General features: G+C 38.6%; 1 protein-coding gene across 1 annotated transcript in view; it reads right to left on the bottom strand.

Moving 5' to 3' along the window:
- LOC134227705 (uncharacterized) overlaps nt 1-24158 on the bottom strand; it is a 96180-nt gene extending 72022 nt beyond the window's left edge. The window contains exons 1-4 of the mRNA XM_062709357.1: nt 23406-24158; nt 12036-12208; nt 2264-2368; nt 938-1078 (exon numbers count right to left, since the gene is read on the bottom strand). Of these exons, the coding sequence (XP_062565341.1) occupies nt 938-1078; nt 2264-2368; nt 12036-12208; nt 23406-23935 (949 nt within the window). The 5' untranslated portion in view covers nt 23936-24158. The remainder of the gene's footprint in view (nt 1-937; nt 1079-2263; nt 2369-12035; nt 12209-23405) is intronic.
- Nucleotides 24159-27734: the final 3576 nt, after the last annotated feature.

Raw genomic sequence — 27734 nt, 5'->3', positions numbered from 1 at the left:
GCGATACAAACCCATCTACGACGTGTTGATGACTAGTCGTTTCGCTGCTAGGTAATCGGGTAGGTGTCGGATTAAATATTCGCACTGCGATTAGTGCGGACGTTCGTGATGTCGGAGAAGAATATACTGTTGATTAGAACGTAATCGAGTTTATTGTCTATGACTCTATGGATCAACAAACATGCGGTCAAGGTTCCGCCAAATCGCACCAAGTGTCAATTACAAATCACCCATTTTCTCGTACAAGTTTTCATGTAGCAGATTCAATTCATCATAAATCGTACCGGAAATTCCTCAAAACTATAACTGAGGATATCCAATAAGAAATTTACGAAATAATTGATGTGGAATAATTTCCGTTTTCATTATACGAACAAAATATCACAAGTCAGCCAAAAAGGCGCTTGGTGCGGTTTCGCTGAGCATTATTTCTGCTGGGAAAGAAGGTGCTGCAGACTACCATTTCGTGACAATTTTTTTTAAATTTATTTAAGTGATTTTTTTCAATGGCTAGAGTTCATCACTCATTCCTCGAGTAGTGACGAACTGAACTTTCATCAAAACTTACATAAATAAAGACCTGAAAAAAAAACATTCGAGAGATTACACTCAAGATGCTTCACCTCATATGAGACATTGAATAAGCACAAGTGCCTGAGGACTCTTCAAAATTGATGTCCATTGTTATTATGACTCTATAACTTTGTATGAATAAAACTTTCATTAAACAGTACTAATTACTGTCTCCAATTGTATTTCAGACGTTATTCGTTTACACTATAATGTTAGGTTCCATTCAGGCCCTTATAATAATTTTGCCAATGAATATGGCCACTTTTATCTATTGTGCGTTTTTTTTTTCAACCATTCTTCTTTTGGGATCACTTTATTTTTTTTTTCTGTTTGAAGTAAATGACCTGTATTTTGTAGCAATTACCTGATATTATAAATAGCACTCCGGATACGAAGTAACAAATTTTATGACCGGATGAGCACATGGCTAGCAGGAACAACACATAGCTGATGACCAGAACCACGTTCGATACCAGGAAGAAAGGCGACGAATGAGTAACGGTATCTGTGAATTAGAGCAGATCAAAATTGAGCCAGGAAATGTATTTTTAAAACGTGTGAAACTATGATTCGCTACCACTTAATAAGATGGATGAAACTACGCTAAAATAGATTTGTATCTACGGTGCGTAACAAATTTCCAATCTCTGTTTAACCTAGTTTCGTTGAAGCAACATCCTACATCCTTTTAAAGCATCCGCCTGCGAACCAGTCGTGGCATGTGATGAATGTAAAGTGGGAAACTTCTCCAGACGGCTACCTCCTAATGACCCAAAATGCATGCCTCACTTATAATGGGATCAATTTTTGCCCTCCTTCTGCACTTGATATTACTGATGCCTTTCCTATTATCTGACTCTCCTCGCAATCACATACAACACCTTCCACTCAATAAACTCTCTGAAATCAAAGTCCCTGTTTAATCCTTCCGGTTCTCTGTATCGGTACTCAAGCGAACGGCCACCTCGGTCATACGTGCATCAGCACCACGTGGGGTAATTTTGAAAAAGGTCATCAATGTGGAATTTGCACAACGGTATCCACGACGGCTACGGTGATGACATGGATGGAGTTGGAGTATACCTTACTATATATAGCCACTTATAGATAACTGAATGATATGACTTGGGGCACACATCAAAGACACAGGATTACCGCTGGCTGCAACTGGACATGGGAACGGCCAATGGTGGAAACAAAAAAGGACGGTGGCTATCAGTTTCAGTTTGTTATCGGTCGCTGTCGATCGGGGCGATATCTTTAATAATTATATTACGATATCCTTTGCGGATTCAGCTAAAAGAGTAGCAGTTTAGGGTTACTGTTACTGGGTTTAAGCTCATGTATCTACTAGAAAACAAAGAGTTGGAATACCAAATATTACGTTTCTTATTTTCTAGTGCAACAAACTAGTAATCAACCATAATAACAAAAAGATACAAATCAAATTGTATCCAACCCCAATCTTTAGTTTGCAAATGCATCTAGTATAAAGCCCACCTCTTCAAATTTCCTTGGCATATTCATATTGAACAGTTTTTCTTTTATGGGCAGGATTATAAGAGTTTATTATTCATAATGGAAAAGACACCCTGCAGGCATTCATTCTTTCCTCGATTGACCACGACGCAGTCCTAATGTAATGTGGGTAAAGTTAAATTTCATCAAGATTTTGTTGCATGGGACTTACATGGAATGGCATTCGTAGAATCCAGCGGATCCGGATTGTAATCTTCCTGGGGAAAGTAGTCGATGTTGGTGCACTGGAACTCGGTCTGACCCAAAGTGGCGCCTCCTGCGGGAGAAAATATTATACTTGGCTTTCAATTTATACGCATGGAATAGGGGTAGTAGGGGCAATATGAACCTACGGGGTAATATGAGCCACCCTAAATTTGAGCTTATTGACCAGTTTTATCATGTAAAAGTTATATGATCTTTAAGAGAATGCTCCACATATGCATCAATGTGAAAACCGCATCAAAATTCAATTCAAGCTTGAAAATGTAAATTTTTGCTGCATAGGCAGAATTATTATAAGATTTTAAAGTTTATAAATAAGGTTTTGACACAAAACTGATTGAAATACAGGTCAAAAATGCATCTAAACCAAAACATCTATTATAATTGAATATTGTTCACGCTTCTTTGTACTGATACAAATCTAAATTAATCCTAAAACTTTTTTTTACAAAACCAGTCTCTATAGGGCAATATGGGCATACCTGCACAGAGCAAGATATTAGGCCTTAATATGCGAACAAGTTCAAATTTCAGTTGCCGAATATAAGAATATTATCAAGTATGTTAGGTTCATTACGGATAAATTACAACACCGCATTACTGCGATCGGAACAGAAAAAATGATCATAGATCAATTGAAATGTGTCTGTGCAAGCGGTGAAGAGTAGCAAATCGGTTTGGTCCGCTGTTGTGCGGCTTATTAATCTTATTTTGTATGTAATACTATAAGCTGTGGTTGGAATATCATATTCATCTATATTACGACACTTTTCTCTCCCAAAAACAAATTATGGATAGGTGGCCCATTCTGCCCCAGATGGTGGCCCATATTGCCCCGTATAGTCGGAAACACACATTAAAATCAATACATTTTCTAAAGTGCATTCCAACAATTTCCAAACACATTTTTCATCATTCATCGACGTAATATGAAAGGTAACACTCCCTAGTATATAAGTCAACTGCATTTGAATGATAGTTTTTAGAGCTTTTCTGCGCTTTTTGGAACGATTTCCTTAGGCGGCCCATATTGCCCCGATCACCCCTAAATGAAAACATAATGGTTATCCCAAAGACAAACGAGTAAAAAAAGCCAGCCTACGACAGAATATGAGCGAAGAAATTTTAAGGAAACAGTGAACTAAAAGAGTAAATCTAGTCGTGCGAAATTGTAATATTGAATGGCAAAAATATATGTGAGCCAAATTCTGTCATACAACAAAAACTTGAAGTGACGAGGAATGCTCTGCAAACCCTATTTTATATGGCGACAAAAACATAATAGCTTCAATTTTGATTAGATGTACACTGCTGTGAATCGCATTCATGTTGGACTAACATGCGATTCACGGCAGTACAATGCCTGCACAAATAAATTGATGAATGTACTTCTTTCGGTCTTAAAGTTCAAGCTTGATGGTCTTGATGGTTGACCATATTATTCATAAGGATCTGCACCAAGAACTGATTGTAAAAATTATCCAAAACCTTTGTGATTATGAGGGTTTTTATATTTTGGGTAAATCTTTTATTGGTGTGAGTATCGACGAGGATTAAGGCTGAGGATCACATCACAACATTCACTAGAGATCAGCTTGATGATGCAACGACTCACCACTTTAAATTGACTAAAACAAGGTTTTTAGAGAAAAATATAGAGAGTTGTGAGAGATTAGCCTGTTCTCCAGACCTAATTCCTTAGAAAATCTTTGGTTTATTCTTACTCGTTTATTTTATTAAAAGAGGCAAACGTTTTGACAACATTAATATGATAATATTTTGTTTTTGTGAATGCTGGGAGCAGAGAGAAATTGTTCTCTCCATAAAATAACGAATTTTTGAAAAGAAAATTATTTTGAGCTTTTTAGTGGAATGTCTTCACTTGTCATAAGACGAGTTTGTACAATCCCATTGAATTCCACCACTTAATTGTATCTTGAGCAGGCCTTGGAAAATTCGTTCAAAAACGAACGAATGCTTCGTTTTTAGCCCGCAGTGAGGTTTTAAATTCGGTGCACCGATTGATGTTCGCTCGATGACGAGCTGCTTGTTGTACGAACAAGGGAAGAGGCAAATACAAAGCATTCGTTTTATACATTGAAAGTGAAGAGTTTTGAACGTGGCATCTTCACAAGCCGGGTACTGCCGAGGAGGCATCGTTCAGTGGGGCAGCGTGAAATGAGGATGCTTCCTTCGTTCATCGACAGTGTTTCAGATATGCCAGTGAGTGTTGTGTAAATACAAAACCATATTACCGAGAAAGAGAAAGCCTGTATTATATACCTCTCTTTCACACATTCATTCCAACTGAAATGCAACTCAGTATAAGTGAGGCAAGAGAGTTAAATATTCTCTGCACTAGCGGGTGTTTGGTTTCACCTCCAGCTGGTTCGTAAAGCAGTGTTATATGGAGCGAGGAAGCATTCTTCACGAAGCACTTTGAAACTGTTCTCTCATGAAGCTACCTTCCTCGGGAGTATATTTGGTGCTGAAACATCGGTCATCATCTTCATTGCTTCATTCATCCAAGCCCTGATCTTGACAGATACTCGACTTAGTCGAGTCAAGTACGAGACACTGAAGACGGCCTTAATGTTGAGGTCGAAATACGTATCTGTCAAGATACAATTAAGTGGTGGAATTCAATGGGATTGTACAAACTCGTCTTATGACAAGTGAAATTTTGAAGTTATTCAAAAGAATGACGCGTACTGGCATCACAAAGTACTTTATCATGTATTTTGCTAAAATATTAGCAAACATTGATGAAAAACTTAATTGGTGCTATTTTTATGTCGTACCTTTTCTCATGAATTTTTCAGCTTAAACGTGAATGGTCCGCATTAATATCAATGTAATGCTTACACTCTGAACTGAAATTTCCGTCATCTGCTCATAATTTCATAAAATATTAGTGAAAAACATGGTTGTGCTATTTTTATTTCGCATAATGTATAACGTCAAATTGAAATAAAAATGGATCAAACAATTTCTGAACAGACATCTGAATCAATTATGGGACCGTACAATAAATACATAAAGATTTTATTACTTCTACATTAAGAAATGCATCCTATCAACTGTGCCTATTATTGGAATTTTCCTATAATCTACGGTATGAATCGGAAGCCTTTAGGACCGATTGCACTGAAAAAGAGACCTGCATCATCGTAGCATTTCATGTTTACAATCTATTTCGAAGGACTATGCTGCACTCGACCCATTTCTGCTAAATTACCGATAACAAAATTCTGTTTCATCAGTTTTTGCATACAACTTCACTTTCTTTGTTAGTTGTAAGCAACTGACTCAAATTCGAACTAAATAGGTCCAAAGTTCCAAAGTGGTGCTATTTTTATTTCGCATATTTTTCTATAAATTTTTCAGCTTAGATCTAAATGGTCCTCGTTAATATTCTGAACGGAAAATACCACCATCTGTTCAAAATGACCAGAAAAAAAATTTGTTGAAAATTTCAGAAAATATTGGTAAAAAAAACATTGTGGTGCTACAGGTTATCTTCGATATAACGTACCGTAACCCCCCCAATCAAGTAATTATAAAAAATAGTGAACGGTCATGAGCATTCAAGTAGGGATCACATCATCTTATGAAATCTAATTTTATCACATTGATATGTAAATCTTTTTTTTTTAATTAATCCCAGAGGAAACCTCTGAAGAAAGAATTTACGGACGAGTTCCTGCAGGAATCTGTTAATGTCATTAAGGTAGGAATTACCGAATCAATTCCTGAATAAATTTTCAACTGAATATTCGAAGGAATTCCTCAAAGATTTCCATCGAAATTTTTAATGGAATTTCAAAAAGAATTCCTAAAAGAATTTTTGAAGGAGCTCCTGAACGCATGTTTGAAAGCGTTTCTAAATGATTTTAGGAAGAAATTCCAAATAGAATTTCCTTAGAAATACTTATTGGAGTTTCCTACACAATTCCTAGATTTCTCCAGGAATTCATTCGAGAACTTCTTCGAAATCTCCTTCTGGAATTGTCCAGGAATTCCTTCTTGAATTTAACCAGTAAATCATTCTAAAACTCCTCAAAAAATTCCCCTGAAGAAAAATCCAGGAATTCCTTCAGAAATTCCTAGAGGAATTCTTTAAAACATCTCCATGATACGAATCCAGTTATTCTTTAGAAAAACCCTCCACATCCCCGGAACTTCACTCAGAAATATGTTCAAAACTTTCCCAACCATTTCCTTAGGAAGACCTTAGGACCAACAACAATCTCTTAGATTACTCCAAGAATTCCTTTGGACATTCTTTCAAGACTTCCTTCAAAAACTCTTTTAGAGATTCCTGCAAAAAATCCTCCGGAAGTTACTTCAGATATGAATCTAAAAATTTATTTTTAAATTCTTCTGGGTGTTCTTTCAAAAATTAAAAGAGGAAATTTTAAGAATTACTTCAGAATTCAGAACTTCATCTTGGAATTCTTTCGGAAACTCTATAAATCATTTATTTAGAAATCCATTTACGAATTCTGTTGAAAATTCCCCACAAGCAGTAAGCACATTCCGTAATTCCTTCAGAATTACCTACGGAAAATATTTTGGAAACTCCTTCGGAAATTCCATCGAAAATTTCTTCGAGAATTCGTTCGGAAATTTCTTTTGGTTTGGAAAATTTGCGTAGGAATTTCTAAGCTGCGGAGGACGACAGAGGTCCTTCGTAGCTTAGTAGGGAAAGCACCTGTCTAGCGTACTGGGGTCGTGTGATCAAAGCCCACCGAAGGGGCGGTTACCGTCCAATACCTTTTCCGAACTAAATCTATCACATGTTGTGCATATGCATAATCGAGCTCAGACATAGTAATTAATTTCCACTCCGGGTGGCTTAATACCTGGCATATAGGCAATTAACTTTGAATGTACTGAACTCGAGTGGCGATCTTACTTCGCTTATGTGGCCGGGTCGGGATCTGACGACCAACTGGCACAACCTCACACAACCCTACTTCATTGAGCGCCGTTGCTGATGAAGCAAGTGTGTAGGAACCGTGTGTACTTAATACTCATCCTACTTGGTTGGCATGTGTACAAAAATACATATGAGAGAGTTAAGCCCCAAACACAATGTTAGCGGAACGGCAACGGAAACGGCAAATTTGACAGAAAATATATGGGCTAACTGTCAAATTTGCCGTTGCCGTCGCCGTTCCGCTGACATTGTGTTTGGGGCTTTAGTTCTGCAAACGTATTGCGAGAGTTTGGCTGGTGGTCCGGTGCTTTGAATTTGGTTTTATCAGTACCCGCTAAGCTGCGGAGGACGACGTAGGTGCTTTGTAGCTTAGTAGGGAAAGCATCTGTCTAGCATACTGGGGTCGTGGGTTCAAAGCCCACCGAAGGGGCGGTTACCCTCCAATTCCTTTTTCCGAACTAAATCTATCACATGTTGTGCATATGCATAATCGAGTTTCACACATAGTAATTTCTTCAGAAATTGTTTTAGAAATATGTTTGGATTTTTTTAGGAATTCATTCGGGAGTTTCTTAGGAAATTCCACCGCGAATTCCTATAGGAACTCCCCCAGAAATACTCTAAGGAATTTCTTTAGAAATTATTTCAGGAATTCCTGAAAAAAATCCGATGAGAATTCTTAAAGAATATTTCCCAGCAAATTCATTATTTTTTCAGAAACTTTTCCAGATTTTTTTTTGGTAATTCCTCAAGAAATTCCTTCAGAAATTCCTCCGGACATTTCTTTAACAATTTCATAGGGAATTCCCCTACTTTTTTTTCGGGAACACCATCGGAAAATTCTTCGGAAATTAACTAATTTGGAAATTCTTTTAGAAAAACCTTCGAGAATTCCTTTAGAGGTTCCATAAAAAAACCGTTTTATATTGATAAATTCCTTCAAGAAATATTTTACTATTCCATCGAAAATTCCTTCAAACATATGGTTGTAAATGCCTTTGTTCGATCGCGAACTGTGCTCATCGTCGTCAAGGAGCTAGACTTTACAAAGGTGGCGCAGATCAGCGCAGCGTGTCACTAGATGTCTCTTTCTCTCCCCCGTTGTTCTTATGCAACGCAAATAGTGACGTCACTATTTGCGTTGCATAAGAACAACGGGGGAGAGAAGGAGACAACTAGTGACACGCTGTGCTGATCTGCGCCACCTTTGTAAAGTCTAGCTCCTTGCATCGTCGTAGCTGCTGTTGAAGCCTAACAGTGCAGCGTGTGTGCGCCTTTTATTTTGTGTCACTTTTGTTATTCACTGTTCTCGCGCCAACTGCTTGCGTTATGTGCATAGCAGTTGGCGCGCTGTGTAAGTCCAATTAGAATTTAAATTTGAATGTTTGTGCACACGTCCCCAATAGTTATAATATTATGTAATTGCCTTTGCCGTACTAACAGTCGCCTATAAAAGGCGACTCCAATATCAATGTTCTGTACAGTATCGTTATCGTAACCTCCGAGCTGGCACGCTGCCTCTCGGAGGTAATAAATCAATAGTAAACCGTTAATCAGTAGTTTGCCTTCATCATCGTCGCCCGGAGAATCCATCAGAAGTTAAACACAACGTAGGGTCGTCCCACCCTGGACGAAACAGCCTTCATAAGCCCTTTCCGATATCCCCTCAGGAATTCCCTCGGAAATTTCTTCGGAAATTCGTCCAGAAATCCCATCAGAAACTATTCCATTTTTTAGTACAGCAAAACTCTCCCAACTAAATTTCAGATAGAATTTATTTGTTAAAACCATACAAAATAATTCTATCTGAAAGGAATCTCCGAAGAAAAACCCGAAGGGAATTTCGAAGAAATTTTAAATTAATTTCTGAAAAAAATCCTTCATTTCTCCAGAAACTCCTTTAGAAATTTTTTCCAGGAATTCCTTCAGAAGTTTCTCCAGGTTTTTTTTTAAATATTAGTTTAAATATTAGGCGGGATATTAGTTTTTTAGAAAAATGTTGTATATAATTAGATATCAGTGAAATTAATCAATTTGGTGAGTCACGTGCCCCATCGTTTAACTTCGTTAGTGATCACAGATACACTATTTATAAATTTTCGTACAAACAGTGCCATTAAATTTTATGTTTTATTTTTTGTTTATTTAACTGGTTTAATCATCAGTGTCATGAAAAGCAAACTCTGTTTTCACAGTTTAGTCCATGCCAACGTCCATCCCCATTTTTACAGATAATAAAAAAGGAATTAAATTTGAGTAATTTTTCTTAATAACTAACAAGTTTGTAGGAATTGTTCACAAGAAAAGCTGTTGCACACTGCCAGCTGAACTTTATTTGAAAAAAAAAAATCGTACATAAAGTACATAGAAGAAAAGCATTTAAGTAGTGAAAAATAAGGACGATTATTCATGCTTCGATATAACATACAATTCTATATAAGGTACAACTTTGAAATCAAAATGTACATTATATCGAAATTTACCTGTATTTCACTCAGAAGCATTCTCTAGGTAAATTAAAAAAAAAAACAACCAAACCAAATAAAATTTTGTTTTAAAACAAAAATAAAAAAAAGTACTTATACATATTTAGAGATCGAAGGAAAGTAAAAAAGTGAATTATCATTAAAGCAATCAAGGTGGAAGCAATTTTACTAAATATAAAATTACCTTAAACAAGGCGGGAAAATTTCGTGGCCAATTTACTTATTTGAGGGGAGATTTCAAAGTTTTACCTGAAAAATAATAAAATTTTTAACTTTCATTGAAAGTTCTTTAAGAAATCTTATAAGTTTTTTTTTATTTCTTTAAATCAATTTATGAAACCGTCTAAGACGAATTAAGTACTGTCCATTTAATTCCACCAGTTAATTTTCGTTATCTTTGCAGATACGTATTTTGACCACACAGTTGTGGTCGAAATACGTATCTGCAAAGATAACGAAAATTAACTGGTGGAATTAAATGGACAGTACTTAATTCGTCTTAGACGGTTTAATACATTCCACTAAACGAGCTTAATATATTTTTCCAATTTATGAAATTTATTTTTCATTTTCCATCCCCTCATTATTGAAAGAAATTTATATCTGTTTTGGCCTAATTGAATAATTTCATGCTTAAATGAAAATTCTCCAAAAAATCAATAAAAAGAATCAAGAAACTATGATAGCTTAAATCCGAAATTTTCTGTAGAGAAATGAAAAATAACGGGATGAAAAATTAGCAACAAAATTGTCTTCTTTTTGGTTGCTGACAAATTTTTTCGGATCTTTGTCATTATTATCTCCGATAAAAACAAAGCTTTGTCGTTGGTTCTCTTTTGTCGCTTGTTTCGCATGCGCATCTAAGAAAAATTGATTCTCTGCTAATTTATAATATTTCTATTCCTTTTGATTATTTTGTTCATGGGATTGTTTAGAATTATTATAGAGTTTTTGAATTCTTATCTAAAATATATGATTCTTAGTAAGTATATCCCATGGAAAATGTATTACTCGAAAAGTAAATTTTGATGTCCACAGAAATAGGTATCGAGTCAAATGTCTAACGGTAAACTCATTTTAAATGCATACAAACTTAGGACACCTGATTTTGGAAGGGAGGCTTTAGAAAATATTGCATTCTTCTTCTTCTTTGTTGGCATTACATCTCCCTACTAGGACATTACCGCATCGCTGTTCATTAAGCACTACCACAGTTATTAACTGCTTGGTTTCTAAGCCAAGTTATCATTTTAACATTCGTATATCATGAGGCTAACACGATGATACTTTTATGCCCAGAGAAGTCGAGACAATTTCCAATCCGAAAATTGCCTAGACCGGCACCGGGAATCGAACCCAGCCACCCTCAGCATGGTCTTGCTTTGTAGCCGCGCGTCTTACCGCACGGCTAAGGAGGGCCCCTTGCATTGAACATATTTAAATGGGCTCGTACAAAAGGCTGTTTTAACGATTGTTCATTAGAATAGTCCGAAATTCAAGTTCCACACGACGAATATATGAATCCGTGTCTATAGAAGGATATAAGTGTTGATATTGACAGTTTTGCGAATTTATAACAGACAGATTTCCAATTTTCGTGCATTTTTCCGCAGTTATTACTTATTTTCTATAAATTTAATGCATATAAGCATGAAACATTGAATTCCAAACAATGATTTACTATCTTCACTTTAACAGCAGGAGAAAACAAACAATTGATCGCACTGCTGGTTCATGATGGGTTAACCCGCCGCAACGAATATTGAGTAGGCGGCGACATAAACCATTGCGACACTTCCGTTTGCAGTAATTTCCTCTCCGATTATCGGGTTTTCTTCATTCAATTTTCCCACTCTACATGATTCTTCAAGATTCTTGAGATACACTCCTCGCAGGTTTTCGTTGATAAAATCCGCTAACGTGATAGGCAAAGAGGCCCCACAACTCTACTCTATGTCTATCCATAGATATGCGGGCGCGTTGTGTGTTGTTCTCTTAGAAATACCAGCTAGCAAACGTCGGGCTTCTATGAGCATTTGGAATTGCTAAAATATGTTTATTACTATTTTTTGTAACATTAACATTTTGAACATTAACTAGCTTTGTATGAAATATCAATAAAAAAATCAGAACGGTTATTATCTATAACAGTACACACATTTGGTTAGATGAATATTTCCCCCAATTGCCCCCTCTTTCTTACATTGCTCTCCTTTCCATTCGTCAGCTTTATTGGCTCTTGATTGATGCTGATTCTCTTTCCTTAAATGTACAACTAGATGTCAACTTACCCATCTTACTGCATAGCGTCCACAGGGAAGCTTTGGTGTACTTGGTTAGATAGATTCCGTCATCTTTAACATTATAGTTCATGGTGCCATTGTAGCCACGGTTGCTGAGCTTTTCCTCGGTGAACAGCCACTGTGGTCCAGCCACTGCTGCAATCACCAGTGCGACCGAAAAGCTATCAGTGGAGAAGGGTGAAGTCGATTAGAACGTGGTTTGGCTGGATAACGAGGAAAAATAATTCGAAGTCGAAAAAATTCTACGACAAAATGAGCTGATTTTCGGCATAGGTCAAACATGTTCGTTTGTGATAGTCGATCAAATTCCATATTACTACATTATATAAAGATTTTTGAAATCCCTTTCAATTTTTACGTTTTTACTTTTCTGAGAAGATTTTTTTGTACATGCTTCTATATGTTCCTCAATTAAAATATCATTTGTTTCTTTGAAACAAATCAGAAAAATAGGCACAATTCCATATCATATCATTTGTTATAATTATATTTTCAATGTCAAAGTGTACCATACATTTTATTTAATAATTCACGAGATTTCTTGATAGATTAATACGTAACACACCTGCGTAACGCATACAAAGTGAAATTATAGACACTTCCGAAGGAAGGGTCAAAAAGTGATGATGAAATATTGATAAGAAGAACAAAGTTTGTTTGTTTGTCAGAAGCCGGGTCATTATAAGTATGTCTTAAGACACAGTGTCGTTTGCTGAAGCAACAACAGCAGTACAAAAAGAGTGGCAGTGATCCAAAGAATGCGAAGCGCGAGTCCAGAGCCAAGCAGGCTACTGAAAAAGAACTTCCGGTGTGTTTTACCGTCGGTGGTAATCCAAGAGGTGGCTGTTGGTACATAGACAGTGATTGTTCCAGTCACATGACAAACGAAAAATCGTTTTTCGGGAAGTTGGACAGAAACGTTAGAACAGGTCGTGTTGGCTGACGGTTCGGTAACGAAAGCGTGCGGTATCGGTGAAGGAACTGTGCGTTGCGTCGACGGCCGGCGGTGGTAAGGCGAAAGATATCACCATAAGTGATGTGCTGTATATTCCCGCATTGATCAGCGGACTCGGTCGGACTCGGTACGTAAACTGACGTAGAAAGGTTTCGAAGTGAAGTTTGGTGCGACACAATGCAAAATCGTGAACGACGCTGGATCAGTAGTGGCTACAGGTGAAACCACTAAGAATTTGTACGTGCTGAATACGGCAAAGCATGCAAAGCTGGGAAAAGTGATGCAGAACCTTAAAAACTGCCAGCATATCTGGCATCGGCGGATGGGGCACCGAGACCCTGCCGTACTGGAACGTGCCAAGGAGCTTTCGGAAGGAGTTGACATACAGGACTGCGGTATCCAGCCGGTTTGTGAACCGTGCCTACAAAGTAAATTACCACGTAATTCTTTTCCCAAAGCAACAGCACATAGGTCAAGCCGTGTCCTAGAGCTGGTACACACAGACGTGTTGATGGCGAATGTTACTCCCGGAGGATGTCGGTACATTCTGACGTTAACCGACGATTACAGCCGCTATTGTTTAGTGTTTTTCCTCCGGCAAAAGTCTGACGTAGCTGGGTGTATCAAGCGGTATGTAGCCCATGGAAAAACTCGTTTTGGGAGAACCCCTTGCGTGGTACGGTCAGATGGAGGAGGGCAGTTTATCAACCGAGAATTGAAGGAGTTTTACGCCAACGAAAGGGTTCAGTCGCAGGTAACAGCACCGTACTCTCCCCAACAAAACGGAGTCGCAGAACGCAAGAATCGAACCTTGCAGGAGATGGCATCATGTATGCTGGTGGACGCGTGTCGCGAAAAGAAATATTGGGGGGGGGAAGCTGTCATGACGGCGACTTTCTTACAGAACCGTCTGCCGTCACGTCCGTGGATCGTACACCATACGAGAAGTGGTTTGGTGTCAAACCGAATCTAAAGCATCTTCGGGTATTCGGTTCAAAGGCTTACGTACATGTTCCGGAGGTAAAGCGTGTAAAGCTTGATGCGAAGGGTCGGAAACTAATTTTTGTTGGCTATTGCGAGGCCTATCGATTCCTAGATCCGACAAACGACAATGTGATCATCAATCGCGATGTTAGATTCATCGAGCAGAAGAACAGTTCGTTGTCGAACGTTACAAGCAGTTACCGATAAATCAAGCGTGGAAGAATTGGACTGGCCTGGATTGATGAGTGTGGAGGACAAGATTCAGGAGGCAAGATGAAGAGCTGCGAAATTCAGGAGGAGCAGGCAGAATCCGAGAAGGAACTTCACAGCTGCGAAGAAGACAACACTAAAACAGAATGTGAGCAGATCGCTGGGGATCGCATATCGCACAAGAGGAACCTTGCCAACTCGGAATAACGATTATGTTGTGGATATAGTGAAGGCGGTTGAAGCAGAACCAGCTGGTTACGACTAGGCCTCCTACAGAAGCTATTCGTGAAGAGCTCGAGTCGCTGATCAAAAATAGGACCTGGAAAATAGTGAACTTGCCGGCCGGGCGTAAACCAATCAGCTGTAAATGGGTTTACCACCGAAAAGACGATAGCGATGGAAACATTACCCGTTTCAAGGCACGCCTTGTTACGCATTCGCAACTGTGTGGGGTCGAATATAATGCGGTATTCTCACCAGTGGCTAGTCAAACGACATTAAGAGTGTTACTGTCGTCGGTGTATTATTTGGATGTGAAGTGTGCGTATCTACATGGCAAGCTGGCTAAAGAGATATACATGCAGCAACCGCCTGGGTTTGTACAACGAGAAAGCGAGAAGAAAGTCTGTAAACAAGAGCGCAGTTTGTACGGTTTAAAGCAAAGTGCGCGTGTGTGGAATGAAACGATTCACGGGTTATTGAGTCCTTAAGGGCTCAAAGTATCCGTTTGACGTTGGGTACTACAAGAATCGCGAAGATAGCAAAAAGCTGCCGAATAACAATCGCTACCGGAGCCTCATTGAGGCATTGCTGTAAGTATATAGGACTCAACACTCGTCCGGATGTAACAGCAAGTGTGACTATATTGAGTAGACAAACTAGTGAGCCAACAGAAATGGACTGGACTAAGCTCAAATGAGTTGTACGATATTTGGCAAAGACAAGCAACCCTCCTTAGCCGTGCGGTAAGACGCGTGGCTACAAAGCAAGACCATGCTGAGGGTGGCTGGGTTCGATTCCCGGTGCCGGTCTAGGCAATTTTCGGATTGGAAATTGTCTCGACTTCCCTGGGCATAAAAGTATCATCGTGTTAGCCTCATGATATACGAATGCAAAAATGGTAACTTGGCTTAGAAACCTTGCAGTTAATATCTGTGGAAGTGCTTAATGAACACTAATCTGCGAGGCGGCTCAACACTAAACTGCGAGGTGGGGATGTAATGCCAATAAGAAGAAGAAGAAGAAGAAGAAGCAACTACAAGCTAAAGCTGACATGTAACAGGAAGGAACCGATAGTACTACAAGGATATTGTGACTCATATTGGAGTGGTGATACGGTAGACAGGAAATCAACTTCAGGGTATTTGTTCCAGCTAGGAGATGCTACAGTGTGTTGGGTAAGCCGCAAACAGACCAGTGTGGTTCTCTCAAGTATGGAGGCGGAGTACAACGTATTGTCGAAGGCATGTAAGGAAGTATTTGGTTCCGTCTATTGGAAGATTTCAATGAATATCAACCTGAAGCGACTACGCTCTACGAAGACAACAGGAGTTGCATCGACTTCGTGCAACTTAACCATGTGTCACGCCGATCGAAGCATATTGATACACGAATGCATTTTGCAAAGGATCTAGCGGAGAAAGATGTTATAGAACACCAGTATTTCAGTTCGGAAGATATGAAGGCTGACATGTTAACGAAACCAGTTGGAGGCGTTGAGCTGCAGAAGTTTTCAGAGGCTATTGGCTTAGTGGTGGTAGACTAAGTGAAGATGGAGGATAAAGAAGATATGAAGGAGGAGTATAAGCGATATATCCTTTATAGCAACACTGTATCGAAAGCAAACGTCAGTTATTACCCACGGACTTAAAATGATCATAACATTGTCAGTTTTTCACCGATTTTGACGATTTTGGTTGCTACGGATGCAGGAACTTACCCGCTATTCGATACATGTTACAGAGAACCGATTCGGATTACCTGGTAACCGGAATTCCGGATTAACTGAGCCAAGTCCCAAAGTATGTGTAAATTGAAGATATATATTCAACCAAATGAAGATTTCTTGCGTCATGACTAATAAACTTCGTTGGAAATTTAAAGAATATAACTTAACTACGTTACAGGACCATCTTATGAATTAATCCCGGAACGATTATTCCGGAAACAGGTTCCCGTCGGGCCTAAAGTGGCCACAAACTTATTCTGAGAAACCCTGGCAATATGGGTATCAAAATTCATGAAATTGTTTCGGAAACATGATCTGATAAGTAATTGGACCATTGGATGGTTTGACAAGAAACCCTGGCAATATGGGTATCAAAATTCATGAAATTGTATCGGAAGCATGATCTTTTGGGTTATTAGGCCATAAGATGGTTTGACAATGGACCGGTCATTTCCAAACAGGTTTCCGAGGGGACCCTCATTTAGAAGAAACACTTGCTATCTTCTTTTTCCGTTATTTCTTGTCAAAAAGACTTAAAAATTCTTGACAGGTACTCAGAAATGATTTATAATGAACCACAGGCGCTGTAAGTATCATTGGTGTTTGCTGAATAATTTACAAAAATAAAAAGAATGACTAAAATTTTCGAAATTTTTGTGGTAACAAAATGAGTCAAAAACGTGACAAAAACGTGATAAAATCGGGTCGAAAATGTGATAAAGTCGGAGGTAGATAAAATCGGAGAGTGACAAAATCGGGTCAACACTGTGTAACTTTCTTTCTGTAACTTTCTTTCTGTAACTTCTCTCTTCTCATTTCTCTCATTTCACTTTTTACTTTCCACTTCTCACTGCTCACTCCTCACTTCTCATTCGACCCAATAACCATTCGGCCTAACAGCCATTCAGCCTGATGACCCAACATCAGTCCCATCTTCTTGGAAAAACATGTTTCCGAAAATATTCCAAGAATTTTGATGCCAGGGTGTCTTCTAAATGAGTTTGTGGCCACTAAAGGCCTTTCGGGAACTTGTTCTAGGATGACTGTTCTGGTTGATATCCATCCTATGGTTTCAACTTTATGGATAACATATTTCCGAAACAATTCCAAGAGTTTTGATACCCATATTGCCAGGGTGACCATTCAGGTTGATATTCATCCTACACACTCAGTTCAGCTAGCTCGGCATTTTTTGATTCTTTTGCCGAGATCCGCACAGCCGACCGCTCGGTTCCTGACTTTTTGCTGATATCTCAGCTGAAAAAGTCATTTGTTTACTGCAGCACTCGAAGAAGCCGCCGTAATCACACGTCCATTTAGCTGATATTTCAGCAAATGAACTTAAACCGAGAATCGCACAGATTGGTGAGATTGGTGAAAAAATTGAAGTGTGTTGGTCTCAACTAGATTAAAAACATGTTTCCGGAACAATTCCAAGAATTTTGATATCCATATTGCCAGGGATTCTCCCAAATGAATTTATGGTCACTGTAGGCCCTCCGGGAACCTGTTCCAGAATGACCATTCCGGTTGATATTCATCCTATGGTCTCAACTACATGGAAAACATGTTTCCAGAACAATTCCAAGATTATTGATACCCATATTGCCAGGGTTTCTGCCAAATGAATTAATGGTCACTTTAGGCCCTCCGGGAACCTGTTCCAGAATGACTGTTCCGGGTCATATCCAATCTATGGAAAACATGTTTCCGGAACAATTCTAAAAATTTTGATACCATATTGCCAGGGTTTATTCTAAATGAGTGTTTGGCCCCTACGGACCATCGGGGAACCTATTCCAGAATGACCATTCCGGTTGATATCCATCCTATGGTCTTAACTACATGGAAAATATGTTTCCAGAACAATTCCAAGAATTTTGATACCCATATTGCTAGGGTTTATTCTAAATGAGTTTTTGGCCATTACGGGCCCTCCGGGAACCTGTTCCAGAATGACCGTTCCGGTTCATATCCATCCTATGGTCTCAACTACATGGAAAATATGTTTCCGGAACAATTCCAAGAATTTTGATACCCATATAGCTAGGGTTTATTCTAAATGAGTTTTTGGCCACTACGGGCCCTCCGGGAACCTGTTCCAGAATGACCCTTCCGGGTCATATCCAATCTATGCTCTCAACTACATGGAAAACATGTTTCCGGAAGAATTCCAAAAATTTTGATACCCATATTGCCAGGGTTTATTCTAAATGAGTGTTTGGCCCCTACAGACCCTCCGGGAACCTATTCCAGAATGACCGTTCCGGTTGATATCCATCCTATGGTCTTAACTACATGGAAAATATGTTTCCAGAACAATTCCAAGAATTTTGATACCCATATTGCTAGGGTTTATTCTAAATGAGTTTTTGGCCATTACGGGCCCTCCGGGAACCTGTTCCAGAATGACCGTTCCGGTTCATATCCATCCTATGGTCTCAACTACATGGAAAATATGTTTCCGGAACAATTCCAAGAATTTTGATGCCCATATAGCTAGGGTTTATTCTAAATGAGTTTTTGGCCCCTACGGGAACCTGTTCCAGAATGACCGTTCCGGTTGATATCTATTCTATGGTCTCAACTACATGGAAATTATGTTTCCGGAACAATTCCAAGAATTTTGATACCCATATTGCTAGGGTTTAACCTAAATGAGTTTTTGGCTACTACGGGCCCTCCGGGAACCTGTTCCAGAATGACCGTTCCAGTTCATATCCATCCTATGGTTTCAAGTATATGAATAACATGTTCCCGAAACAATTTCAAGAATTTTGATGCCCATATTGTCAAGAATGATTTTGCGGCCACTATAGGGCCCACGGGAACCTTTTCCGGGATAGCCGTTCCGAGTCCATATGATCACGTGGTCCTAATACGTTGGGAAGTCATAATCCTCGAATTTTCTGCGAAACTGGTAACTCAGGATACAAGAAATCATCATTTGGATTCTATAAGATCAACTTCTCCATTTTTAAGACATGGCACAGTGTTTTCTAACCCAGGAATTCGTGATCGAAAATGTTTTGACCATGAAAAGTTGATTTTAGAGTCTCAGTGACTTCGGAGAAAAGTTTCAGTATGTTAAGCTCCATATTCTGTAAAAAAAATTTTTTTGACTAATCCCCCTAAAAGTGAGATGGAAATTCTCTTTCCTCCAATTATGAAGATACATCATTGGTGTCTTAGAGAAAGTTGTAGAAAAAGTTTCTAGGAAAAATTTTGCTATATTAATTTTATTTCTATCTGCTATAGAAGTCGGGATATAAGTCGTTATTTATGAACGACCATCAGAAAACAGGTTTTTCACGATACTTTCGTCAATATATTTTTTAGATTTTTCAAATGTTCTACAAAGATGTCCGTCGCGATAAAAAACATGAACCTTTCGAAGACAGTTTCTTCTTATTTTCAATATTGACGAAGTTATTGACGATTTTCGGTTCAAAAATGAGCATTTTGACATTAACTGCATACATGTAGGGGCAAAATGGGGCAGAATTTTATTTAGGTAATTGAAAGTATAACTTATGCTCTAATGGTTGCATTGCAACATATATGTGACATAGCTTGACATAAGTGCCGTATGAACATCTTTTTCTTCTTCTTCTTGTTATATAAAAAAATGAATTGGTCTGTACTGTATTTCGCATAACTAAGAAACCGCGATTTCTCAGAATCTACACGCTAATCTGAAACAACCCAGTGGCCGGGTCATTTGTACCCGGATTTTTTCGATGTTAGCAGTTGTCAAAATCTGGGTATGTCAACAAAATGGATATGAGTCAGCCGAACCCGAAATCTGGGTAAACGAGGACTTAAACATTTTCGGATATATCAACATGGCGACGACCAGCGTCAAAGTCGCATGTTGGAATTAATGTTGGGGTTTTTAGCGGAATGCAACCAAGAAACAGGTAAGAATAGTTGAATTTATCATGGCGGAGCATTGTCGGTGCAGCCGACAAATGTTTCGCGTTGGGGAAATTGTTTTATTTAACATTTTTTACACAATAATAATTTTCTAGAGCGAAAAAAGCTGGGTACCGGTTACCCAGATTTTTTCGCTTGTACTGCTACCCAGATCTGAGTTAAGGTACCCGAACCCAAATTAGAGTAACCACGGTTTTGCTGAATCTGGGTCACTTTGACATAATTCTGGGTAGGTTCAGGTTAGCGTGTAAAAAAACCTGGCGGTGGAGTTCTAATTGAAATGTCTTCAAATTTTGATTCAGAAATAATAACTAGCAAAAATTATAAAAACTTTGAGCATGTTTGGGTGAAATCTAACATTGCAGGAGAAACCCATGTTTTCTCCTCTGCGTATTTTCCACCGGAACATTCACAAACAACATCTCATGAAAGTGTGTATAAAACTTTAGAAGAATCGGAACCTGAAGTCAAAGTACATATTTACGGAGACTTTCATCAACGCACCGTTTGTTTTATTCCCGATTCAGAAAACGAACAAATTCTACTTCCAGTGGCTGGGAAAAAAATTAATGTTTATATTTTATAGAACTGCTAGCCTAGAACTTAACCAAATCAATCACATTAAAAATCAACAGAACCTTTACCTTGACTTGCTAACGAATATTTAAGAAGATTTCTGTGTATCTGAATAATTGAATCTCCCTTATGGAGTTCATGAGTATCAAAAACCATCCAACGGTAACTTTGAAGAAGTCCTTGAATACCATAAAGCAAACTATGACAACATAAGACATAAGCTAAATAGATTTAACTGGAAGCAAATTTTGGAGATTGAAGGTAATATTGAATCTTCCGTTGATGTCTTCTATAACATGATTTTTAATACTATTATTAACGAGGTTCCAAAAAGAAGAAAACGACGGAGCGGGAATTCAAAATATCCAATTTGGTACAATAGGCAGATAAAAAAATTAAAGAATCACTAACAAAAATTACATAAAACTTACAAGCTAGGCTAGACAATACGAATGAAAATTTGGAGAAAAAATTTTAGACATATGCGATCAATTAAAACTAGCAATTGATGTAGCATTTGAAAAGCACAACACGCAAACAGAAAACGAAATAAAGTCATGCTCAAATAATTTCCTCAATTTACGTAAAATCAAAATTAAAATCAGACAATTTTCCGTCACGTCCATATCACCCCAGAAACAAATAAATTGACTGGATCTGTTGAAAAACGTACCCCGGCTTACTCCAATAAAATAATTTCCATATTAAGCAAAAAATCTTGCAATTTTCTATTGCAACGATCAGCTCCTTGTATCCTAGGTTAAGTTTAGTTTAAGTTTAAAGCATTGTAATACGGCCCCTGCAAACGCTGTATGGAAAACAACCAACCAACCGTATATGGCTCAACAAACCATTTTCTTCATAACTTTTGAACGCATTGACTGATCGTGGTTATATATGATCAATTAGGGTTTCAAAGGTAATTGCCTATTTCCGGGGATTAAACCACCCGACTTGGACGTGGTTACCTCCAATACATTTTCCAAATTAATATCTTCCACATAACGTACATATTCACATATGAGTTTCATAACATTGTAAATTAACGTCCAAGTCGGGTGGTTTAATCCCCGGAAATAGGCAATTACCTTTGATTGAACTGAACTTGAGTTGCGTGCTCTTGCCTACGCAATGCGGTCGGGTCTGAGCTTGACGACCGACTGGCAAATAGCTTACACAACCTCACTTGATCAGTACCGTTGCTGATGAAGAATGTGTATAGCCGCCAGACATTCTAAATACTCACGCTCCTCTAATGTGGACGTGTACAATACACATGTGGAAGTATTGGTTTGAGAAATGGATTGCGAGTGATTTGACTATGCGTCCAATTTGGGAATCTCGAGCTCGTTCAGTAGCCGCTAGGTTCACGCAGAAAAAACTACGTTAAAAACAAACATATTCTAGGTAAATCCAAACATAAATTCAGTTTGTTCTGGCATCAAAAATAAATCTGTTTGGAACAAACATATTGTTGCATTTGAAACGAACAAAAACTTTTTATTGAATCAAATGTGCGTTTCAAGTTGTTTTAACCAGCTAAATGTTTGAAGCAAACATGGATATTATTGTTTTGGTACGACCCCTCATAATATTTTCTTATCAATTCTACCAATTTTCATATTCTGGTAGCATTTGACTACCAGATTTTACAATTCCAAACGTTCATATTTCATTTACTTACCTTTCTGTACCTAAAAAACATCCCTATCCTCAATTTGGAAGCAAGAACACATATGCTTCTATTTTTGCTCCTGCTCCGCTGCTGTCTTCCGATCGGATCCGATCCGAACTTGAGGTTTTGTTTATTTTTGCAAGAGCGAGCGAGGGGCTGTCCACTAGTGTATGTATAAAGCAAACAGGAATTCAATTTGGTTTTAAAAATAAATATGTTTGATTCAAACATATTACCATTTTGGAAATAAACATGTATATTTTTGAAGCAAATGGATGAAATTTGTATCCGTGTTGCGAAGGCCGACGGAGGTCCTTCGTAGCTTAGTTGGTTAAAGCACCAGTCTAGCGTACTGTAGGGGCCTGGGTTCGAGTCCCATCGAAGGGAAAGTGGTTACCTCCAATACATTTTCCAAATTAATATCTTCCACATAACGTACATATTCACATATGAGTTTCATAACATTGTAAATTAGGGTTTGTTCGAATGCAACTTGTTGTAAGAAAATCGGTTAAGAATTACTATATGAAAAAGTGGCTAATGTTTTTCGGGTTTCGTGTGCACACACACACATACACACGGTCTGACAGACATTTGTTCAGCTCGACGAGCTGAGTCGATTGGTATATAACATCATGGGTCTCCGAGACTTCTATACAAAGTTCGATTTTGGAGTGCAATGATAGCCTTTCGGTACAACTTTGTTGTCCGAGAAAGGCAAAAATGTATCATAGCAAATAAGGATGATAGTGTTAATCAAACACGGAACACTAGTCTAAAAGATGAATGCATGTAATAGATCATTAGCAATTAAAATTAGTTTCTTAATAAATATTTTCTTTATTCTGGTTTTCACTATGCGCAAGATAGTAGAACAATAGTAGAACGAAAATCGGCCCTATGTTATGCTAAACATACATACAAAGTGAAATAGTCCAGTAATTATTGTATCACTTTTTTGAAATATTTAACTTTAAATTGATAATTTAAACATTACACTATTGTCACAATCGTCATAATAGTCATAACAGAAACTAGGCCAACTATTGCCAAATAAGCCACACATTACCTTACCTGCTTACAACTGGTGTAATCATCAGCATCCAGTAGTTCTCAGAGGCTCCTTCGCTAGATCCCGATCCAAATGACGTCATCGAAAGCACTCCATCGGAACAAATCCTTTTAACCAAACCCAAAGGCCCTGCAGCTTTAAGTGTCGTTTTCACACCGTCACGGTCACCATCGTCGTTATTTCTCACCTCGTTAGCGGCCCCATTCAAGTTATCCACCGATGGCGCCAAAACATCACAAACGTCCGCTTCCAACTCGCAGTGCCGTACGCCGGAGCCACCGTTTTGCTGCATCGCCACCACGCGGTTTCCGTAACGACCCATTCCTTCCGTACGCGACGGACCGAACCCGGTGTTCAGTCGAGCTGAAATCGACGGCACGTGAACCGAAGGCGAGGGCAAATTCGCAACACATGATTGGCGTCGGACCGCACACGATGATGGCAAACCACCGCCGATGCCACCTGTTCCGCCCGTCAGCGAAAGCATCGAAGGGATCCGCGGTTGTCTGCTTGCGGTTGTCGGTGGCATCATATTTGTTTTTGGGCGGTTCAGTTCTTATGATAGATGGCACACATCGTTGTGCTTGAATTTGATTAAAGGGTGCACTTGGCAAGACTGATCCGAACGCATCAACAGTTGATTTACAACTGCCGTAGAAGATCCTTTCTTCCATCGATGAATCTACCCATTGCAGTGCGCTTCAATGTTTTCCAGATTGATTGCGACGGAACGTGTTGGTAATGTCCTGCAGATGACGGAGTTCTAATCGAAATAATCACGGAGCGCAGATCGAGAACCCCTTTTGTAGCACATGCGGTAGAGGAGAGTTGAGAGAGAATCATCTGTTCTGTGCCCTGGTCCTGTTCTGGATGCTGCCCTCGCTGTTTATGAGTGACTATCGTGGGAGAGGTGCCATAGATGAACAATTTGAGGAAGAGAATGTTCTCTGCCAGTAGTGTAATTTATGTTGACTTCGCGTCATTTGCAGTCGTTGAACGTTGGTACGATTGATGAGGCTCCTTGTGCCTGTGATCTAAACGTACTAAACACTCCATCATGGAATCCAGATTTGATGGAGACGGATTTAGTTAGTGACTTAGAACGTGTTTAACACGCCTGTTGGTGTGTAATCGAAAGTACGAGGGAAGAACTATTATGTGCGCCTGACTTCATCATAGTAATAACCCATCACAAAAGCACCATAGTTAGCATATGAAACAAGAGTAAATTGTGCGTTCAGCTTTATTCATTCACAAATTGAGTTTATCGAATTTAGTGGCATCTATGTGCTAAAAACGTATTACGAACTAGAGTTTAAATTTTGCTATAGCATACTTTTGGACAATGCTCGTTTCTGAACAAGAAATAACATGAAGCAGCACAATATCGAATCAGAAGCATTTTTCATTATATATATATATATACACATCAATAAGAAATGTTTCCGCTTTTGAATAAATTTGAGAATGCTTGTTATTTTTACGTAGAAATCTGAGTGTATAAATAAGTAAAAGCTGCGGTACACTTAAGGCCTTACTTATGTGCTCGAGATATGTATCTGTAAAGCTACCTACCTACCTGGTCGTAAACTTCGTGTTGTCCGAAGCAAAACCGAATGTAATGTCTTGTTCCAGGTCACTCGCTCTTGGACCGCCAGTCTCCCTGCACGCCGGCCGCACGCGCATCTCCCTCGACTGCATACTCACTACATGTCCAGTCCACTGCAATATGCCGTATTTTATCTGCCTGCCGATGTCTGCATTTTTGTACACTAGGTACACAGTATGGATTCGTCGACAAGCTCAAATCGCATCCCACCCATTTCCACCTAGGGACCAACACCGTTTGAACTGCCACGTTTTCTGCCAGCCACCAAGTACTTAGTTTTGACAGAGTTTATGATCAGTCCTACTGTTTCAGTCTCCCGTTTCAAGGCACTGCTCTGCGATAAAAATGCCAATAGTGTCGATGTCATCCGCAAGTAGGCTGACCATACGTACCGTATTTAACGGGACAGTCCCGTTTTTTAGACCTTATTGTGCTGTCCCGTCGTAATCTAGAAAAACCTCAATTTGTCCCGTTTTTTCACTGATTCCCCCATAGAGCTCCAAAATATTATTCAAACAAATTCAATATTTTAGGCAGGAATCTAAAACCAAATACAAAGATAGTGAACGAAACTCATCAAAAAAGTGTAAGATGTTATGTTATTAGTGTTGCTTTCAAAAGAATGCTATCGATGCCGTTATGTATTTTGCGTGAAACGACTCTTCTTAAGATTTTTAACAGTTAATGACAACAGGTGACAAAGGGAGATTTTTTCGTAAAGTTTCATTTCAATTACTTTTTTTTTTTGCTTATTCCTATCGGAATAGTTAACTTAGTAGGCATGTATATCCTGAGAATAAAATGAAGCGCAGGGACAGACATTCTAATTTGCACAATCAGGCGGGAATTGTCCGAGCGAACTGTAAACCAGCCCATAAATTAGACAGGATTTGTTTTACTTTTCGCGACGAATTTGCTTGAGTCCCGCCTTTATGGAAGCACATGGGTACAAAATCAATGGATGAGATTCCCGAGGCGTGAGGCTACTTTTAGCGTCATTTAAATCAATTTCGATCAAAAAGGACTGTAAATTGATTAGATTTGGCATTTATTCTAATGCGCCAAGTATATTAATGGAAATAATTAAAACTACATCTTATTCATGTTCTTTCCTTGTTGAGATTTTTGTTATTCTTATACGCAGATTTTCCCTCACTTATATTCATGAAAAAGGGTTTTAGCACGGAACGTCATTAATCCCACCCTATATTGCTCTTTTCGTATTTGTCTTTTGACTTTGTTTTCCTTATTTTTTTTTCTTATTCTAATGCACATACAGGCTTTAGACAGGGTACTTTGAATAATTTTTGTTATTTTCAATTGATTCTTTCCGTCATAAATTGCATCTCGTTTTATTGTCTGAATCGATTTTTTGGCTTATTTAAGGTTAACTTACGCAAAGAACTAACATTTTTTGAAGCCCCTAACTATTTTAAAAATCGAGAACAAAAGCCAAAAAGTGCTACACGTGTGAACCGGCCTGAAAAATTCACCCGATGTTCGTTCGGAATTAAACAAATGATAGGCTAATCTTTAAAAACAGATTTTAAAAATACTTTGAGGCGTTAAAAAATATGGGTTCTTTGGTAAGTTGACCTCAAATAAAATGAAGAATCGATTGAGCGAATAAAAAATGTGTAATATTAGATAAGAATAAAATTTCAAAAATTCCACCTTTTTTTAAAATATTTTGAAAAATGCGTGATTTTTTGTTCTTTTGTGTTTTTGTCCGCGCCCCTTTGAGGAGTGAAATATTAGTAGCTCAGCATTTTTCCACAACAATGATTCACTCCAAACATTTCTCGCTTAACTTTTCAAAAGGACCTAAGTAACATTTTCTTCATGAATTTATTTGAATAGCGCAATCAACAGAACAACATGAAAGCTATTAATTGCAGTATTCAAATTAATTCATGAAAAAAATGTTACTTAGGTCCTTTAGAAAAGTTAAGCGAGATTTTCTCCAACTTCTTACACGGAAAATGAAAATTAAGCTCATAAATTTTAATCACCAACAGTTTTGAAATTTTCACAGCTGTTGAATTTTGTCACATGGTTTTTTGACAAGTCCCGTTTTTCGAGAGCGTTTGTCCCGTTTTTTCACCGAAATGATCTGGTCAGCCTATGACCACAAGTCAAGGAGCATGTAAGACTTGTTGATGATGGTTCCATATCTTTGCACACCAGATCTTCGAATTGCACCTTCCAGAGCTATGTTGAATAGCATATTAGATAGCGCTTCCCTCTGCTTCAATCCATCTAACGCCACGAACGAATCTGTCTCACCAGATTTTCTAAATCTATTCAGCGTTGCACGAATCAGTCCAATAAGCTCTGCCGGAAAGCCATGTTCTAGCATTATATGCCAAGTTCGTTCCATTTGACCCCCGTAACGCTGGGTAGACACCTTTGCGTGGTGTGTTACGGTGTAAGATCTACCACGGTCAGTGGCGTAGCCACGGGGGTGGTTTTGGACATAACCCTCCCACAGAAACAACATTTTTAGAACAATTTTTTTTCAAAAAAAAAAATTTCAGAAACCCCCCTCCCCCCCACACCAATTTTCTGGCTGCGCCACTGACCACGGTCACATTGCATTGTCAGCTACAGGCAAATCCTGACCCAGCGAATAACTTCCCTATATCCAATTCCGTGGTACTTGTGAGGGTGTCGCTGAGTCGGGGGCCTCTCATTAAGTAAGTACTACATCAACACTTCCTTC

This window comes from Armigeres subalbatus, chromosome 3, assembly GCF_024139115.2.
Source record: "Armigeres subalbatus isolate Guangzhou_Male chromosome 3, GZ_Asu_2, whole genome shotgun sequence".
Classification (NCBI taxonomy): Eukaryota; Metazoa; Arthropoda; class Insecta; order Diptera; family Culicidae; genus Armigeres; species Armigeres subalbatus.
The sequence above is the reverse complement of the archived record's forward strand: the minus strand, read 5'-3'. Positions and strand labels throughout refer to the sequence as shown.